The sequence below is a fragment of the Microcaecilia unicolor genome, chromosome 12, assembly GCF_901765095.1.
Source record: "Microcaecilia unicolor chromosome 12, aMicUni1.1, whole genome shotgun sequence".
Taxonomy (NCBI): domain Eukaryota; kingdom Metazoa; phylum Chordata; class Amphibia; order Gymnophiona; family Siphonopidae; genus Microcaecilia; species Microcaecilia unicolor.
This window is the reverse complement of record NC_044042.1, coordinates 41,577,887-41,598,584: the sequence shown is the minus strand read 5'-3', so window position 1 is coordinate 41,598,584 and position 20,698 is coordinate 41,577,887. Positions and strand designations below refer to the sequence as shown.

The 20,698-nt window shown below is 51.2% G+C and overlaps 1 protein-coding gene across 6 annotated transcripts in view; it reads right to left on the bottom strand.

The window, feature by feature from the left end:
• The window catches only part of NCAM1 (neural cell adhesion molecule 1), a 533,904-nt gene that overhangs the window by 130,708 nt on the left and 382,498 nt on the right, over nucleotides 1–20,698 (bottom strand). For 3 of the 6 annotated variants that reach the window (XM_030220520.1, XM_030220521.1, XM_030220523.1), the window contains exons 13-15: nucleotides 12,724–12,894; nucleotides 10,124–10,267; nucleotides 8,609–8,632 (exon numbers count right to left, since the gene is read on the bottom strand). In XM_030220520.1, coding sequence (XP_030076380.1) covers nucleotides 8,609–8,632; nucleotides 10,124–10,267; nucleotides 12,724–12,894 — 339 coding nt within the window. The remainder of the gene's footprint in view (nucleotides 1–8,608; nucleotides 8,633–10,123; nucleotides 10,268–12,723; nucleotides 12,895–20,698) is intronic. The other 3 variants (XM_030220525.1, XM_030220522.1, XM_030220524.1) reach the window with 1 other exon arrangement.

Genomic DNA, 20,698 nt, shown 5'->3' with positions numbered 1-20,698 from the left:
GTTGTTTGTTTGGATGGGGAGGAGGGGGGCGGAAGAAGTATGGGGAAGGGGGGAAAGGTGTACGGGGGAGGGTTTTGTGGGGTGGATAATGGTACAGAATTTGTGTGCTGTATCATTTATTGACAAAATGGTTAATTTGCAATTTTTTCCAACTGATATGAGTGTGCTCCAGTTGGCAGATTTGACTTCTAATGCTGTTGCGGCAAATATGATTTTTCTCACTTCGGTGGAGGCTGGGACATTGGGGTGTATAGAGAAGTGTGGACATGTTGTATCTTATTTATATGCACTAGATGTTATGAATGATGGTAACTTAAATATACTTGCTTGGAATGTATCTGGCATAACATCTCCAATCTAAGATTCTGACGTGATGGCAACATCACCATGCGGACGTAGCATGTTTGCAGGAAACTAGGTTATCAGAACACCTTAAATTGAAGCGAGTATGGGTTGGAGAACTTTATTATTCTTAAACCTCCCATTAAAAAAAGGTTGGGATAGTAATTCTGATACGGAAGAACCTGCCTTGTATAGTAAAAGAGATTTGTAAAGATATATTTGGCAGATATATATTATTGCAAATTACCATCCATGGTGTTACCTTTTTTCTGCTGGGTTATTAACATTCCTTTTTCCTGGAGTTGGCTAGGGTAGGGGGCAAGGCCTTTGGGCATCCCTTATTGCTGGCAGGCGATTTAAACAGAGTTACTGCGGAATTCATTGCCAGAGAATGTGGTAAAGGCGGTTAGCTTAGCGGAGTTTAAAAAAGGTTTGGACGGCTTCCTACAGGAAAAGTCCATAGACTAGGACTAGGGGGCATTCAATGAAGCTACAATGTAGTAAATTTAAAATGAAACGGAGAAACTTTTTCTTCACTCAACATGTAATTAAACTCTTCATTGCCAGAGAATGTGGTAAAGGTGGTTAGCTTAGCGGAGTTTAAAAAAAGTTTGGCCGGCTTCCTAAAGGAAAAGTCCATAGGCCATTATTAAATGGACTTGGGGAAAATCCACTATTTCTGGGATAAGCAATATAAAATGTTTTGTATTTTTTTGGAATCTTGCCAGGTATTTGTGATCTGGATTGGCCACTGTTGGAAACAGGATGCTGGGCTTGATGGACCTTTGGTCTTTCCCAGTATGGCAATACTTATGTACTTATGTACATTACACCCTAGATCAGTGATGGTGAATCTTTCAGAGACCGAGTGCCCAAACAGCAACCCCAAATCTAATTATTTATCGCAAAGTGCCATTCCCCCTCCCCTCTCACCCCCTCCCTCACCCCCTCCCTCTCCCCCTCATCCCCCCTTCCACCTCCCCCCCCCCCGAGTTCCAGGGTACCCCTCCCTCCCAGTTCAACAGGATCCCCCCTCCCTCTGAGTTCCACAGGATCCCCTCTCCCTCCCAGTTCCAGGGCCAGGATCCCCCCTCCTCTCTCCCTCCCAGTTCCAGGGCCAGGGTCCCCCCTCCCCTCTCCCTCCCTCCCAGTTCCAGGGTTGTTGTGGGAGGAACCAGAATGCTGCTCATTCAATGACTCTCTCCTATCAGCATTTTCCTACTACTGTGGTAGCCAATCTTTGTGCCCCACAAACGATCCTGCAGTGCTGTCATAGTGAAAACACACCAGCAACCCTACATGGCGGCTGGTCTGACAAGGAAAACCAATGGCGTCAAAGACAAAAGCTTTTCCAGAGCAGCCCGCCCTCCCTCTGTCCGAGTACCAGGGCCCCCCTCCGAAATTTAAAAGTCATACCTGGTCGGGGTTAAGGCGGTGGCGGCGGCAGCACCAGTGAAAAGCGTGCTGACTCGGCACGCCTTCAGCCTTCCCTTCTGTCTCTCAAGCTCTGTGGTCCCGCTCTTGCGGAAACAGGAAAGAGGGGAAATGACTTTTATTCGGAGGTGGGCCCTGGTGCTCGGAGGGCGGGGCTGGAACTGGCTGAGGCGACGGTCACGGCGCGCGTGCCGACAGAGAGGGCTCTGCATGCCCTCTCTGGCACGTGTGCCATAGGTTCGCCATCCCTGCCCTAGATCGTTCTAGTGGGCAACCTGCCTCAGAGGAAGTTAATGCTTAGAAAGGAGTACAATTTTTATGTGGGGATTTAGACTTAGTTGGCCCCTGTAGGCTTTTGCATCCCAGCAAAAGAGATTACACACACTTACCCCATGCTCCTAACACCTGTTCTCGCATAGACTGTATCTTAATGTTCAGATCTTTTTTTCACTCTGTGCGTAGAGTGGACTTAGGCCACCAGGACGTGTCTGATCATTCCTATGTTCAGATTACACTGGAGATTGAGGAGGTCAAATCCTCTTTGAGCAACTGGAGATGCCCGTCTTATCTTTTTGAGGATATATCATTTCAGACCTATCTCCTGGAGAACTGGAAAGCCTGAGACTTACTACTACTACTACTTAACATTTCTAGAGCGCTACTATAAAGATAACCCACAGCTTTTCTGGAATGCAGCTAAAGCTGTTATTAAGGGTGATATGATAGATTAAGTGGTCACCCGTAAGGTGAAATTAGGCCTTACCTGATAATTTTCTTTCCTCTAGATCCTCCAGACCGTTCAAGACACTTGGGTTATACACGCCTACCAGCAAAGGGAGACTGAGAACACTAAAACTTCTTATACAAGTAGCCTGTGCAGACCTTCTATTAACCAGTAAAACAGTAAAAAAGCAGAGGAACAAAACACCTTCACCTAAACAAAACCACTGAATCTACACTCTGATCTCCTCCCCTTAAGACGGGGGAATTCAACTGCAGATGGGCACAAACGGTACCACAAACTGCCCTTAGTAAAACTCCAGGACCCAAATCACAGGAGCTACTAGAAATATCAGTAACTGAAGTCTAAAGAAATTATCATACTGAACTATCCGATACACTGGGTGGGCTCTTGAACGGTCTGGAGGATCTAGAGGAAAGAAAATTAGCAGGTAAGGCCTAATTTCACCTTCCTCAGCAATCCTCCAGACCGTCCAAGACGCTTGAGACATACCAAAGTAGTAAACACATCTACGGGTGGGACCTGCGAAGCCCAGAGGACAGGACTGCAGCTCCAAAACTGGCAACCTCCCTTGCCTGTACATCCACTCTGTAATGTTTGACAAAAGAATGCAGGGAGGACCACTCCGCCACTCTACAAATGTCCACCGGTGGAACAAAACTACTCTCTGCCCGAGAAGCCGCCATCCTCTTAATGGAATGTGCCTTGAGCCCCACCGGCACCGTACGGCCATACAATATGTAAGCCGAAGAGATGGCATCCTTCAACCACCGAGCTATAGATGCCTTAGAAGCAGCCGCTCCCTTCTTGGGCCCCCCATGAAGGACAAATAACCTGGTCCGAAGACCTGAATTCCTCTGACCTGCGCAAGTAAACCTTCAACGCTCTGCGCTCATCCAATTTTGCCAAACGACGCTGAGAAGCATCCCCCGTCCGGTCCCCCAAGACCGGCAATGAAATCATCTGATTAACATGAAAGGAGGATACCACCTTAGGCAAAAACGAAGGCACTGGACGCAGCGAAACCTTTTCCTTAGAAAACCAAAGAAACGGAGGCCTACATGAAAGAGCCTGAAGTTCCGAAATCCGGCGAGCCGACAATATAGCTACCAAAAAGACCACCTTCATAGTAAGGTCTTTTATCGAACAAGACTCCAAGGGCTCAAAATGAGAACCCGCCAAAGAGTCAAGAACGATATTAAGATCACAATGAGGAACTACCGGCCGCTGAGGAAGACGAAGCAACTTCACCCCCCTCAAAAAACGGACCACATCCTGGGAAGACGCAACCAACCTGCCCTGCACTTTACCCTGAAAACACGCCAAAGCAGCCAGCTGCACCTTCAAAGATGACAATGAAAGGCCCTTCTCAAAACCATCCTGCAAGAAATCTAAAATGCATGACACAGAAGCTGGCGAAGGGACACACGCCCGGTCCCCACACTAATCTTCAAATATGCGCCACACACGCATATAGGCCAAAGACGGCGAACATGTGCGAGACTGCAGCATCGTCTGAATCACCTGAGGGGAAAACCCTTTCCTTCTCAACCGTTCCCTCTCAAGGGCCACACTGTAAGAGAGAACCGAACCGCGGCCGACGCGGCCAATTCGGAGCCACCAACAACACCGGGCCCGCATGACATTCTACTCTCTGTAGGACTCGACCTATCAAGGGCCACAGGGGAAACACATACAGCAATACCCGCTGAGGCCACGGAAGGACCAACGCATCGATCCCTTCCACTCGCGGATCCCAACGCCGACTGAAATACCGAGGAACCTGAGCATTCTGTGCCGACGCCATGAGAACCAGTACTGGCATTCCCCACTTTAGAACTATCTGGTCGAACACCGACCAGTGCAGAGACCATTCTCCGGGGTCCAACATGTGTCTGCTTAGAAAATCCACGTTCATGTTGTCCACCCTGGCCACGTGCGCCGCCGAAATCTGCACTAGATGCCTTTCCGCCCAACTCATGAGCAGAGCCGTCTCGATTGCCAACCGCGGACTCTTTGTACCGCCCTGCCGGTTGACATACGCTACCGCTGTCGCGTTGTCGGACATGACTCTTACCGCCTTTCCGACCACACTTGAGCGAAACGCCAACAGAGCTAGCCGAATCGCCCTCGTCTACAACCGGTTGGTAGACCACTGAGCTTCCTTCGTCGACCACCGCCCCAGCGCGGACCGATCGAGACACTGAGCTCCCCAGCCCAGCAGACTGGCATCCGTTACCAGAATCACCCACTGGGGAGGTTCCAATGGCATGCCCTTTTTCAGATGAGCCGAGCACAGCCACCACTGGAGACTGCGCCGAGGAGCCCCCCTCAATGGCAACTGCAACTCCAAACTGTGTACCTGAGGAGACCACCTGGACAACAGAGCCGCCTGAAGCTGACACATATGCACCCTGGCCCATGGTACTACCTCTATTGTCGCTGCCATGAGGCCCAGAACCCGAAGGTACATTCGAACCATCAGACTCTGAACGGACATTAACAGCCGGACCTGCTGCTGAAGAGAGGCGATCCGAGAATCCAGCAGAAAAATATGACCCACTGTGTTGAACCGCATTCCCAAGTACTCCAGACTGCGATGGGATCAACTGACTTTTGACTACATTCACTACCCATCCGAGCGATTCCAGAAACGCGACCACCTGAGCCGTCTCTGCCACACTGTGAGCCCGAGACTTCGCCCGGATCAACCAGTCGTCCAGATACGGATGCACCAGAATTCCCTGCCTCCGCAAAGCCGCTGCTACCACTACCATTATCTTGGAGAAGGTGTGTGGAGCCATTGCCAGACCAAAAGGCAGAGCACAGAACTGAAAGTGCCTCCCTAAAACAGCAAAACGAAGGAAACGCTGATGGGCCTCTCGAATCGTAACGTGCAGATATGCTTCCATGAGATCCAGTGACGTGAGAAATTCTCCCTGACGAACAGCCACTATGACCGAGCGCAGAGTCTCCATGCGGAAGGATGGCACCTTGAGCGCCCCATTGACCCTCTTGAGATCTAAAATGGGTCGAAACTGGTCCTCTTTCTTCGGCACCACAAAGTAAATGGAATAACAACCCATTCCCAGCTCGTGCCGAGGAACGGGTACCACAGCTCTCAACTGGATTAAGCGACCCAGAGTCTCTGAATAGCCTTTAACTTGGCTCGAGAGTGACAAGGAGAGGGAAGAAACAGATCCGGCAGCGGGTGCTCGAACACGAGTGCATAACCATTGCGAACGACCTCCAGCACCCACTGATCTGAAGTAATTTGGGTCCACCCCTGATAAAACAAACGAAGTCGTGCCCCGACCTTCACCAGAGGCTGGACCCGCACACCTTCATAAGAAGGACTTATTACCATTTCCGGCACCTCTGGAGGAGTCCCAACCTCCTCGACGACCCCCGCGAAAGGACTGCGTCCGCTGGAAAACCCGGATTTTAGAAGGAGACACAAATCTGCCCGGCCTGTACCGCCTTGCATCCTTAAACCGACCTCTAGCCGAACCACCTCGACTAGCCGCCTTAGGCCGTAACTCCGGCAAACGTGAGACCTTGGTATCCCCAAGACCACTCATCAGTTTATCCACGTCCTTTCCAAACAACATAGAACCTTTGAAAGGTAGAGAACACAACTTTGCTTTAGAGGCCGCATCTGCCACCCAGCCCCTAAGCCAAAGAGCCCTCCGAGCCGTCACCGCCAGAGCCATATTCTTAGCCGAAGCCCTTAGCAAATCATAAAGAGTGTCTGCCAAAAACGAAGACTCCATCTCCAATTTGGCCAGGTCCTGAACCAAACCAGTCCTATCTAACGCAGGCTCATCCAAGAGCTTCTCCGCCCAATGGAAACAAGCTCTGGCTACCAAGCCCCCACACACAGAGGCTTGCAAGGCCAAAGCTGACAAATCAAAGCTGCACTTCAGAAAGGGCTCTAGCTTCCTATCCTGAGGATCCCGTAAGGCTGTACTGCCATCCACCGGAATGGCCATAGCCTTAGTAATCGCCGTAACCACTGCATCCACAGTAGGTGGTTTCAGCAAGGCCAAATCTTCCGGAGGCAAGGGATACAGCCGCACCATAGCCCTAGACACCTTACAAGCAGCCTCCGGCACAGACCATTCCTGAAAAACCATGTCCCTAATGTCTGAATTCATGGGAAAGGAACGGGAGGCTCTCCGAATCCCCTTAACCAAGGGATCTACCTGGGGTCCCTCCGCAGAGGGAGTGGCCGCCGGAGCAAACTTCAAAGTAGAGATCACCTGATCAATGAGCTCTAACAACTCCTCCTTATGAAAAATGCGAACCACTGAAGAATCTTCCCCAGGCCTTAGCCCATCCTGATCCTCAGACACATCTAAGAGATCCTCCTCTCCTGGGTCACTCCAAACGTCCGACCCAGGAAGAGAAAGTATCTCCATAGGCTCCGAAATATCCACCCGTGGGCGCTTAACTCCCACTGAGCTAGCAGCCTCCAGGGAACAAACAGCCTGAGAGGGGCCAGCTCTCCAGGCATTATACAGAGACCAAACAAACTCAGAGGGGAAGCCAGACCCCCCCCCCCCCCCCGACGCCGCTGAAGCCCCAACACTTCCCGCAGTCTCCGCGATGGACCCCCCTTGCTCTCGAGGCGGCAGGTCCATCGCATGATCCGCGGCTAAACTAGGCGCGCTTCCGGGTACACACGGGTACCCCGGCGCCGGTACGGAATGCGCGGCCAAAAGGGCCGCACTTCCCGCCAAAACCGGCTCCATCGAGGCTGACCTGGAACGTGCAGCCAAAATGGCCATGTTTCCCGCCAAAACCGGCCCCGCCGTTGCCGGCCCGGAATGTGCGGTCAAATCGCCGCCCAACACCTCCGCCGACTCAGGGGAAAGCACGGGGGGCAAGAGCGCTAACAACGTAGGCTCCCCACAAAATCTACATTGGCCACCTTTCACTTCAACGCCGCGCTTCGCACAAAACCGACACCTCGCTGGCTTAGACATAATGGCCGTGAACACAATAAAAACAAACAGTTGCTTTGTGCTCTGACAGACTAATAGGCAAAAACGCCTAAGGCAAGAACGCCCTTGAAGACGTTTTATCTCTGAACTGCCACAAGAACGGCCAAAATAGCCGCCTTTTAAAAACTCGTTGCTGATGCCTAAACGCCTCAAGGGTACAGAACGAGGTCTGTAGCCGAGGTCAAGCAGTCCTCCAGAGGAAGAGCACAGGGGGAGGGACCCGGCCACCCGGGTGTGACACCCCACAGGGAATAAGAAGCCCCTTAGGACTTACACCCTGTAATAGAGATCCAAGTGTGGGTTCTGTAACCTTTACAACCCAACCTAGAAACCCCAAACGGGCCTACCAGACTGAGTACACTGCACAGGCTGCACACATCTACCCTCTGCTGAGACTGAGAAAATACTGGTTAGTAGAAGGTCTGCACAGGCAACTTGTATAAGAAGTTTTAGTGTTCTCAGACTCCCTCTGCTGGTAGGAGTCTTGAACGGTCTGGAGGATTGCTGAGGAAATCCTTGTTATTTTGTGACACAGAGCAGTGCACATGCTGACAGGACTGAGTTACTTCCTTTCCCAGTGGTGACTCAACATCCTGCAAGACTATTAGAGAGAATAAGAGCACGAGGCTTCAACATATCAGATTGCAGCGAACTCCAGCTCCAACCTATCAGAAATCTGAAAGCTCTTCTTTCAGCCTATCAGACAGCTGTAAGATCCGGCAACAGCCCTCTAATAAAGTCGATGGCAGGTCAGAGGGCAGACTGATTCAAAACGACAGAGAAAATAACTATGAAAATACCTCTATCGGATGTAGATGTGCAGTTTATGTTTAAAGCTATGCTACAAAGAAAAGCTGAATCACCTTAGATAATTTCTGAGTTGCTCACTTTTATATCATTTTATTTTCAAAGTTTCCTCCATCTCTGGACAAAAATCAAATTCTCTGTGAGAACACTACTAATTCTCTGGTTTTTGCTATCATGTAAGAAACACAACAAAAAATCAAACAAACAAAAATCCTGTGGCATTACATGCTGAATGCACAAACTCTCCGCAAGCAACAGAAACTTGGACAGCACTTACGTGAATGAGGAAAATCTGTAGTTTCTGGTGAATGGAACACAGATGAAGAGAAACAGAACAAGACACAGACAGACCAAAATAAAAAAAAGAAGGCAGCATGAGATGAGCAGAAGAGAGTTTTAAAAAACAGAAAACAAAAGAATTTAAATATTGTTTAAAGTCAGAGAAAGAGAAATAAAGATAGTGGAGAACTTCATATGACTATCAACTGGCTCCCAGAGATAATGGAAACACGGCCTTAGCATAATTTATAAGAATTCTTTACAACTGCATGGTAATGAGAAACATGCCTAACTGAATATTTTGGAAACACCTGCTCAGCTTTTAATCACTCATACCTTATACCTAGAGAATGACATGGGGACGGGGACCCGCAGTAACTGCGGGGATGGGGACGGGGACAGAGCCCATGGGGACGGGGCGGGGACAGAGCCCGTCAGGACGGGGACAAACTTTGTTCCCACGTCACTTTCTACTTTGAAGTCTGTTAATCAACTGGACTGTTATTTATGTTTGATTGATGCAGACGACAATATTCTTTCTATTTGTAATTTAAACACAACAGTTACACAGCATATTGTTCCTTTTTATACTTTAATAAAGAGATTTAAATATAAAATCATAAGTGTTCAAGGCTTCTGCAGATGAGAACAGAGCCCACGGGGATGGGGACAGGGCGGGGACAGAGATAGGGCCTGCGGGGATGAAGGTGGGGGTCTGCGGGGACGGGGTGGGGACGGAGACAGAACCCACGGAGATGGGAACAAATTTTATCCCTGTGTCATTCTCTACTTACAGTATAACTACTGCCTAGATCAATTGCAGAATGCCTGCTTTTGCCACAGGGACATTAATTTAACAGTGATCCTCATGCTATTACATATGTGTTCTTAGAGTTACCCAACTACAATACCTGATGCCATGCCCTCACATCTAAATCCTGCTCCTCAGATTTCATGTTGGAGGACTATGTCATACAAATGCTGGAACCTAGGTGCCAACATCTGGTGCAGGCTGGACCTCCCAATCCCCCTTACCACCCCACACACTGGTCTAAGGCCCATGGTGGCATGATGCCTTTCCTCCACCACCACCACCTCCTAACCACACCTGCCCCCTCACCCCCAAAATAAGTACAAGAGTTGGAGTGTGGTGAAAAATTCATCACTAATGAGTGTCAAAAGCAGATGCATGAATGTTTTGCCCTCCTATGTCATTGCGTCTTCAAGACTACACAATATGGCTGCTCCAGTTCTCTTCTAAAAATGAAATTATGCCATCTAACAAGAGATGCCCCTGCCCAGCCCAACTGAAATACCATGTGCTGGAACAAACCAACTACTAGAAATTACTTACGAAACTAACCAACAAAGTTACAAGCATTAATATACTGAGGGCCCCAAACTGCCCTTACTTGATCCAGTTGGCCTTGGTGCAAGGTCCCAGACCCGCTGAGGTCAGATATGACTGACCCTGGATAAAGGTCTGATCATTCACAGGGCCATATTCACTTACGGACTGGCTGAGTCTTGAACTCGGACACCGAACTGAACTCTCCAAGCCCCTTGCCATTGATAGCAGACAGTCTCACCATATAAGATGTCTCCGGCTTCAGGCCTGTGATAGTGATGGTGCTGATGCTGGTGCTCTCGAAGCTCACTATTACAGACAGTAAAACAATAAGTGCGGCAGGTCAGTTACAGATCAACCCAATGCTACAGGAAATCACAAACAACTTTGCCAAAATAAAACACTTAAGACTTTCAAAGTCTCTAGATTAGCCACCATGCAGCAAAAAAAACACTAAAACACTATTAAACTAACAAGTTCAGTGACCCCTCCCCCCACCCTCATTTCCTAAGGGTTTAGTGGGGTAAGTTTCCTTGTTATAATTGTTTGAAGTAGAGGGAAACTTTTTTTTTTAATTAGACTCTCTGGAGTAGATATTTGGAATAATTTAAATGGGCAGGCATGGTTGCTGCCTGGTTAAATCATGGTTAGTTGGGAATCTCCAGATTTTCCATGATATATAACTGGTTAATGCAGGGGCATAGCCAGACTTCAGTGGAAGGGGGATCCAGAGCCCGAGGTGAGGGGGCACATTTTAGCCCCCCCCCCACCCCAGTGCCGCCGACCCCCACGCCACTATTGACCTCCCCCCCCCCCGGCGCCAGCGCCCCTCCCCCATCCCTTTTGACCCCCCCCCCTTCACCGCTGCCAACCCTCCCCCGCCACATACCTTTGCTGGCGGGGGTCCCCAATCCCCGCCAGCCGAAGTCCCCTTCAGTGCTGGTCTCCGAGTCTGGCACATTCGCTGATCTGGATTCTGTTTCTGTGTCCTGACGACCTGCATGATGTCAGGACTCACAGAAACAGAATCCAGATCAGCAATGCAACAGAGACCGGCGCTGAAGAGGACTTCGGCTAGTGGGGGTTGGGGACCCCCGCCAGCAAAGGTATTTGGCGGCAGTGGCGGTAAGGTTTGTGGAGGGGGGGGTGAAAGCAGGGGGACCAGGGCTAAATCTGCAGGGGCCCATGCCCCCGTGGCCCCACCTAGCTACACCCCTGGGTTAATGCCACTGAAAATGAAGTAAGACTGTTGTGGTACTGTCTGGTTAGTGCCAGAAGAGTCTGGGGCCAGAGCCAGCACTTATCCAATTAGCAGCGAAACCAGGTAAAATGCCCAGATAAAGTTAGGACAGCAAATAGGTTTTCTTAACTTCAGGGTCCTTTTACCAAGCTCCAGTAAAATGTGGCCTGCGGTACTGTGGGTGCGTGGAATTTCCATGCGCCAGGCCACTTTTTACCATGGTGAGAAAAAAGCTATTTATTAAATAGTGGTTGTTAATGGCTGTGTGCTAATATAAAAATTGGCACATGGCCATTTACTGCCTGAGCCCTTACCACCTCTTGATTTAGTAGGCAGTAAGGGCTCATGCATTAACCTGGCACACTGCCTGATTACCATCGGGCATGCCTACTTCCCACCCCCCGTGTTAGAAATGAGCCGATAGTCAAAGTGATTTAAGCGGGCAGCTCGCGTTACTTTGTGTAGTACTGCCAGCTGCCATGAGAAGTCATGGCAGCCATTTTCCTGAGGCACCGCAAGGGGCAGCAGCGAAGTAAGGGTAAGCCTTACCTTCACCGCTGGGAGGAGGTGGGGATGGAGGGTCTTGTGGGGGTAGGGTTTTAATGCACGGGGTGGGGGGGAGGAGGAAGGAAAGAGGGGACATTGGGATGGGAGGGGACTCGTGGGCTTTTATTTTTTGGAAAAAAACAAAAGTATTGCGGGCTGGAGCGGCCTGATATTCATCTGGGGCTGCATAACTCTTATGCAGCCCTGGCTGAATATTGGCCAGGCCCTTATAACCTCCAGCAGCCTGCCCTCCCCAAATTATTCCCCAATATTCAGTGCCAGTGCCCGGACATGGCCCAGCATTGAATATCAGGGGGTAATTTAGCCGGCTGAATATTGGGGGGGGGGGGGGGGGGGGGGAAATTATTTTCTGGCATGGGAAATGGTGCGTGGCAAACACAAAAAAAAACTGCTGGGAACCTGGGCGCACTCAGCGGTACTGCCGTTTTGCCCCATGCTACCTTACCACCGCTTGATAAAAAAGCCCCTTCATCTGGCAAAACGTCTAAAGTCAGCCTTAGACGTCATACTGAAAATGCCCCCCCACGTATGAAAGATAAATTGTTACTATTTCATATTGTGCTGATGTGCTATTTTATGACAGCAACATAGGCATTTATGTGTCTTTAAAACACAGGTACCCAGAACCAGACCCAATACTGCACAAATTCACTCACACACCTGCCTCAGATGGTATAAATTTGTACATGTATTTTTAAGTGGGTATTCACATATTTGCATATTTAAAAAAAATACGTACATACACTGTAACTCTGCCCAAACTACACCCCTAGAAATATTTTGCACAGATCGCATAAAAATAAGCACACACTTTCAATGCACTTACTCTTTACCTATATACCCCTTGTGCAACTATATAACAGCCCTTTTTTTTGACAAAGCTTTAATCACTCATGTAAACACCATACGTGGAAGCATATGTCATATGTTGTTTCTTCCAAACCCAATCCTATTGTACCTTCTCGGGCATCATGGTCCTTAAAATTCCACTGTACTTCTCCAGTGGTTTTCCACTCAGCACGGTACTTGAGAATCGGTACACCGCCTGTGGCATCTGGCTCATCAAACTCTACTTTGGCACTGCTGGAGTATGGCTCCACATTGTGAATAGACGGGGATGACGGTATATCTGAGGAAAGATAGGTACAGGATGAGATTAGTGTTAGTAAAAAAAACAGCAGTTAGAGTGAAGGAGCTCAAACAGGCTCACTTTTTTTCGAACTGCCCTTGATGGCCAGTCCTTGGGCTGACTGGAACTCCCTCTCATTGTCCGGAGATTTCTTTGTGTATGATGAATGGATGCTTATTTCTTTCCTACTGAATAACGGAGTTCTTTTTCCTTTTTTGATGTTAATCTTATTGTACACCTATGTGATCCTTCTGGCAAAGCGGTATATCAAATCTCAAATACATTAAACTAAACTAGACTGATCAAAGCTTGGCCATGTAACCATTTTACCATAAAGGGGATTCTCCGAGGACAAGCAGGCTGCTTGTTCTCACTGATGGGTGACGTCCACGGCAGCCCCTCCAATCGGAAACTTCACTAGCAAAGTCCTTTGCTAGCCCTCGCGCGCCCGCGCGCACCGCGCATGCGCGGCCGTCTTCCCGCCCGAAACCGGCTCGAGCCGGCCAGTCTTCTTTTGTCCGCACTCGGTACGGTCGTGTTTTCGCCGTGTCGAGCCCCGGAAAGTCGACCTCGCGCGTCCAATTTGTTTTGAACGTGTTTTTTTCCTTCGGGAAAGCTTTGTCCTAGTCGGGAAGTGCTCCGGAAACCCCTCGCCGGGTTTCGTGTAAATCCTCCCCGTACTTCTAGCTTTTTTGCCCCGGTAAGTTTTCTTTCGTCGTCGGGGTAGGCCTCTTTTCGGCCTCGGTCGAGATTTTTTTCTCCCTCTAAATTTTGGTGCTCCAAATTTCGCCATTTCGGCTTTTGATTTCGCCGGCGTGATTTTTCCGCCCATGACATCGAAGCCTTCCAGCGGCTTCAAGAAGTGCACCCAGTGCGCCCGGGTTATCTCGCTCACTGATCGACACTCGTCGTGTCTTCAGTGTCTGGGGGCCGAGCACCGCCCTCAGAACTGTAGTCTGTGTTCCCTGCTTCAAAGGCGGACTCAGGTAGCGAGACTAGCCCAGTGGAACGTGTTGTTCTCGGGCTCTTCGTCGGCATCGGCACCGGGATCTGCGAGTGCATCGACGTCGTCAGCGTCCAGACCATCTTCCTCGGCCGCCCCTGCATCGAGTGCATCGAGGCATCGGGCCTCTGCATCGGCGCCGAGACATCGGATAGCTGCATCGACGTCGGTGGTACCAGGACCTCGTCTGCTGATGTCGTCGGACGGTGGTGCATCGGGTGGAGTGCAGGTGAGGGCTGTCCATTCCCCTGCTGGTGGCGGTGAGCCCTCGGGTGGGTCTCCTCCTACCCTGAGGGCTCCTGCGGTACAGCCCCCCCGAGATCGACCTTCTTCAGTCTCGGCCCCGAGGAAGCGACGGATGGATTCGACGTCCTCCTCGTCGGTGCCGGGGAGCTCCGGTGACATGCTTCGGAAGAAATCGAAGAAGCATCGACACCGGTCTCCTCCCCGTGTCGGCACCGAGAGCTCTGGGTCGCCGAGGGATTCGGCACCCAGCAGGCATCGGCACCGAGAGGACCGCTCACCCTCTGTTCAGGAGGTGTCGATGCGCTCCGCTCTGGACAGCCCGGAACAGCCTCCACGCCCGGAACAGGTTCTGACGTCGACGCCTGCATCGACCTCTCAGCCTTTCTCCGCAGCCACTCTAAACGAGAGCCTCCGGGCCGTTCTCCCAGAGATTCTGGGAGAGCTGTTGCGCCCTACCCCTCCGGTACCGGCGGTGCTTGCGCCTCCGGTACCGTCGAGCGTGGCGCCGGCTGGCCCATCGCCCAGGTTGAGGTCCCCGACGTCGGTACCGCGTGCGGTGCCGACCGCGGCCACCTCCCAGGAAGGCTCCCCGACTACGTCGGCGGAGGGAGCTTCGCCGATGCGGGCCAGGGAGTCTACCTCTCGACGCCCCCATCGTGGACGTGGCTCCACAGAGTCGAGCAGGGCGAGGTTGCAGACACAGGTCCGTGAACTTGTGTCTGACACCGAGGGTGAGGCCTCGTGGGAGGAAGAGGAAGATCCCAGATATTTCTCTGACGAGGAGTCTGAGGGCCTTCCGTCTGATCCCACTCCCTCTCCTGAGAGACAGCTTTCTCCTCCCGAGAGTCTGTCCTTTGCCTCCTTTGTCCGGGAGATGTCTACGGCCATCCCCTTCCCGGTGGTTGTGGAGGACGAGCCCAGGGCTGAAATGTTTGAGCTCCTGGACTATCCTTCTCCACCTAAGGAAGCGTCCACTGTTCCCTTGCACCATGTCCTGAAAAAGACATTGCTTGCGAACTGGACCAAGCCATTAAGTAATCCCCACATCCCCAAGAAGATCGAGTCCCAGTACCGGATCCATGGGGACCCAGAGCTGATGCGCACGCAGTTGCCTCATGATTCTGGAGTTGTGGATCTGGCCCTAAAGAAGGCTAAGAGTTCTAGGGAACATGCTTCGGCGCCCCCGGGCAAAGAAGCTAGAACCTTAGACTCCTTTGGGAGGAAGGCCTACCATTCCTCTATGCTCGTGTCCAAGATCCAGTCTTACCAGCTCTACACGAGCATCCACATGCGGAACAATGTGCGGCAGTTGGCGGGCTTGGTTGATGCTCTTCCCCCCGAGCAAGCCAAGCCTTTTCAGGAGGTGGTCAGGCAGCTGAAGGCATGCAGAAAATTCCTGGCCAGAGGAGTTTATGACACTTTTGATGTTGCGTCCAGGGCCGCTGCTCAAGGTGTGGTGATGCGCAGGCTCTCATGGCTGCGTGCCGCCGACATGGAGAATAGACTCCAGCAGCGGATTGCGGACTCGCCTTGCCGTGCGGACAACATTTTTGGCGAAAAAGTCGAACAGGTGGTAGAGTCTCTCCACCAGCGGGACACCGCATTCGACAAGTTCGCCCGCCGGCAGCCTTCAGCTTCTACCTCTACAGGTAGACGATTTTTCGGGGGAAGGAAGACTGTTCCCTATACTTCTGGCAAGCGTAGGTACAATCCTCCTTCCCGACAGCCTGTGGCCCAGGCTAAGCCCCAGCGCGCTCGCTCTCGTCAGCAGCGTGCGCCTCAGCAAGGCCCCGCGGCTCCCCAGCAAAAGCAAGGGGCGAGCTTTTGACTGGCTCCAGCAGAGCATAGCCGACATCCAAGTGTCCGTGCCGGGCGACCTGCCAGTCGGGGGGAGGTTGAAAGCTTTTCACCAAAGGTGGCCTCTCATAACCTCCGACCAGTGGGTTCTGCAAATAGTCCGGCAGGGATACACCCTCAATTTGGCCTTAAAACCTCCAAATTGTCCACCGGGAGCTCAGTCTTACAGCTTCCAGCACAAGAAGGTACTTGCAGAGGAACTCTCCGCCCTTCTCAGCGCCAATGCGGTCGAGCCCGTGCCATCCGGGCAAGAAGGGCTGGGATTCTATTCCAGGTACTTCCTTGTGGAAAAGAAAACAGGGGGGATGCGTCCCATCCTAGACCTAAGGGCCCTGAACAAATATCTCGTAAAAGAAAAGTTCAGGATGCTTTCCCTGGGCACCCTTCTCCCCATGATTCAGCAAAACGATTGGCTATGCTCTCTGGACTTGAAGGATGCCTACACACACATCCCGATACTGCCAGCTCACAGACAGTATCTGCGATTTCAGCTGGGCACACGCCACTTCCAGTACTGTGTGCTACCCTTTGGGCTCGCCTCTGCGCCCAGGGTGTTCACAAAGTGCCTAGCTGTGGTAGCAGCGGCGCTTCGCAGGCTGGGGGTGCACGTGTTCCCATATCTCGACGATTGGCTGGTGAAGAACACATCCGAGGCAGGAGCCCTGCAGTCCATGCAGATGACTATTCGCCTCCTGGAGCTACTGGGGTTTGTGATAAATTACCCAAAGTCCCATCTTCTCCCAGTGCAGAAACTCGAATTCATCGGAGCCCTGCTGGATTCTCGGACGGCTCGCGCCTATCTCCCAGAGGCGAGAGCCAACAACTTGTTGTCCCTCGTCTCGCGGGTGCGAGCGTCCCAGCAGATCACAGCTCGGCAGATGTTGAGATTGCTGGGCCACATGGCCTCCACAGTTCATGTGACTCCCATGGCCCGCCTTCACATGAGATCTGCTCAATGGACCCTAGCCTCCCAGTGGTATCAGGCCGCTGGGGGTCTAGAGGACGTGATCCACCTGTCCACGAGTTTTCTCGAATCCCTGTATTGGTGGACGATTTGCTCCAATTTGACTCTGGGACGTCCCTTCCAAATTCCTCAGCCACAAAAAGTGCTGACCACGGATGCGTCTCTCCTGGGATGGGGAGCTCATGTCGATGGGCTTCACACCCAAGGAAGGTGGTCCCTCCAAGAAAGCGATCTACAGATCAATCTTCTGGAGTTGCGAGCGATCTGGAATGCTCTGAAGGCTTTCAGAGATCGGCTGTCCCACCAAATTATCCAAATTCAGACAGACAATCAGGTTGCCATGTACTATGTCAACAAGCAGGGGGGCACCGGATCTCGCCCCCTGTGTCAGGAAGCCGTCAGCATGTGGCTCTGGGCTCGCCGTCAAGGCATGGTGCTCCAAGCCACATATCTGGCAGGCGTAAACAACAGTCTGGCCGACAGGTTGAGCAGGATTATGCAACCTCACGAGTGGTCGCTCAATTCCCGTGTAGTGCGACAGATCTTCCAGGCGTGGGGCCCCCCCCTGGTGGATCTCTTCGCATCTCAAGTGAACCACAAGGTCCCTCAGTTCTGTTCCAGGCTTCAGGCCCACGGCAGACTGGCGTCGGATGCCTTCCTCCTGGATTGGGGGGAGGGCCTCCTGTATGCTTATCCTCCCATCCCTCTGGTGGGGAAGACTTTGTTGAAACTCAAGCAAGACCGAGGCACCATGATTCTGATTGCTCCTTTTTGGCCGCGTCAGATCTGGTTCCCCCTTCTTCTGGAGTTATCCTCCGAAGAACCGTGGAGATTGGAGTGTTTTCCGACCCTCATCACGCAGGACGAGGGGGCTCTTCTGCATCCCAACCTCCAGTCCCTGGCTCTCACGGCCTGGATGTTGAGGGCGTAGACTTTGCCTCTTTGGGTCTGCCAGAGGGTGTCTCCCGCATCTTGCTTGCTTCCAGGAAAGACTCCACCAAGAGAAGTTACTTCTTTCATTGGAGGAGGTTTGCCGTCTGGTGTGACAGCAAGGCCCTAGATCCTCGCTCTTGTCCTACACAGACCCTGCTTGAATACCTTCTGCACTTGTCTGAGTCTGGTCTGAAGACCAACTCCGTAAGAGTTCACCTTAGTGCAATCAGTGCATACCATTACCAAGTGGAAGGTAAGCCGATCTCAGGACAGCCTTTAGTTGTTCGCTTCATGAGAGGTTTGCTTTTGTCAAAGCCCCCTGTCAAGCCTCCTACAGTGTCATGGGATCTCAATGTCGTTCTCACCCAGCTGATGAAACCTCCTTTTGAGCCACTGGATTCATGCCATCCGAAGTACTTGACCTGGAAGGTCATTTTCTTGGTGGCAGTTACTTCGGCTCGTAGAGTCAGTGAGCTGCAGGCCCTGGTAGCCCAGGCCCCTTACACTAAATTTCATCACAACAGAGTAGTCCTCCGCACTCACCCTAAGTTCCTGCCAAAGGTCGTGTCGGAGTTCCATCTGAACCAGTCAATTGTCTTGCCAACATTCTTTCCCCGTCCTCATTCCTGCCCTGCTGAACGTCAGCTGCACACATTGGACTGCAAGAGAGCATTGGCCTTCTACCTGGAGCGGACACAGCCCCACAGACAGTCCGCCCAATTGTTTGTTTCTTTTGATCCCAATAGGAGGGGAGTGGCTGTAGGGAAACGCACCATATCCAATTGGCTAGCAGATTGCATTTCCTTCACTTACGCCCAGGCGGGGCTGGCTCTTGAGGGTCATGTCACGGCTCATAATGTTAGAGCCATGGCTGCGTCGGTAGCCCACTTGAAGTCAGCCTCCATTGAAGAAATTTGCAAAGCTGCGACGTGGGCTTCTGTCCACACATTCACATCCCATTACTGCCTGCAGCAGGATACCCGACGCGACAGTCGGTTCGGGCAGTCAGTTCTTCAGAACCTGTTTGGGCTTTAGGATCCAACTCCACCCCCCGAGGGCCCTGTTTGTTCTGTTCCAGGCTACACTCCCAGTTAGTTGGTAAATTTTTTAGGTCAATCTCTGTTATGTCCTCGCCGTTGCGAGGCCCAATTGACCATGGTTGTTGTTTTGAGTGAGCCTGGGGGCTAGGGATACCCCATCAGTGAGAACAAGCAGCCTGCTTGTCCTCGGAGAAAGCGAATGCTACATACCTGTAGAAGGTATTCTCCGAGGACAGCAGGCTGATTGTTCTCACCAACCCGCCCGCCTCCCCTTTGGAGTTGTGTCTTCCCTTGAAGTGTATTGTCTTGCTACATACTGACTGGCCGGCTCGAGCCGGTTTCGGGCGGGAAGACGGCCGCGCATGCGCGGTGCGCGCGGGCGCGCGAGGGCTAGCAAAGGACTTTGCTAGTGAAGTTTCCGATTGGAGGGGCTGCCGTGGACGTCACCCATCAGTGAGAACAATCAGCCTGCTGTCCTCGGAGAATACCTTCTACAGGTATGTAGCATTCGCTTTCTCACTACTATCACCTATGGTGCAAAGCAGGTATGTCAAACTCATGATGACTAATAAAGGGCCACTAAGACAGCCGTGCATTCATCGATGGGCTGCACTAAGGGGACCTTTTTACTAAGCTGCGGTAAAAAGTGGCCTGCGCTAGTGTGGGCACGTGAAATTGGCACACGCTGGGCCATTTTTGTTTTTACCACAATGGGTAAAAAGGCCTTTTTTAAAATGGGAGCAGTAAATGGCCGTGTGTTAATATTTAAAGTAATGTGCGGCTATTTACTGCCTGAGCCTTTACTGCCACCTATTTACTTGGCGGTAAGGGCTCACGTGCTACTTGTGCAGTAATCAGGCAGTGTGTGGCAATGTGGCTGTGCTGCCAATTACCACCGGGAATACCCCCTGCGGAAGAAACAGTACACACCAACTTCGGAATTACCGCCAAGCATACTCGCTACTCCGACAGTATTGCTGATTTTGCGCACGCTACCGCAGCTTAGTAAAAGGGCCCCTAAAATATCCATCCTACTAATTCTCCACGTTACAATTACTTAGGAGCCAAATTTACATTATGTAATTAACCAGATGTTAAATCTAGAATGCACATTAGATACTACAATGCAGGCTGCACAGAACTTCCCAGTGGGCCACAAGTTTGACATGCCTGGTGTAAATATTCATGAAGCCTAGTATGATTTTGTCTTGAAAATTAACATACTTGGGGACCCTTTTACTAAGCTGTGGTAAGCATTAATGCGTGCTTACTGCAGCAAAAAAGGGCTTACCGCAGGGTGCTCTGAGGCATCCCACAGAAATTTTTGGATGTGAGCGCACTGTTTTTTAGCGCTGGGGTGGTTCTGGAGGCAGAGAGTGGGCGTGTTCTGCGCTATCGGTTAGCACAGCTACATTGCCACGTGCTAGCCGATTAGCACATGCTTATCACATGAGCTCTTACTGCCTACATCATGGGTGACGGTAGGGGGTCATGAACTAATGGGAAAATTAGCACATGGCCATTAATGCTGGAAATGGAAAAATCAACCATTTTAATCCACAGTAAAAATGGCCTTATCACACAGGAATGACCTTCAAAAGGATGCGCTAAGGCCACTTTTTACTGCAGTTTGGCAGAAGGGCTTCTTAGTCTGCCTGAGTCTGCAAAGACTGTGGTAGGCGATTCTGAAGTAGATATAACCTTATTTTCATACACCAGAATCAAAGCTGAAGAAAGACATAAACCTGAATAAGTAGGCAA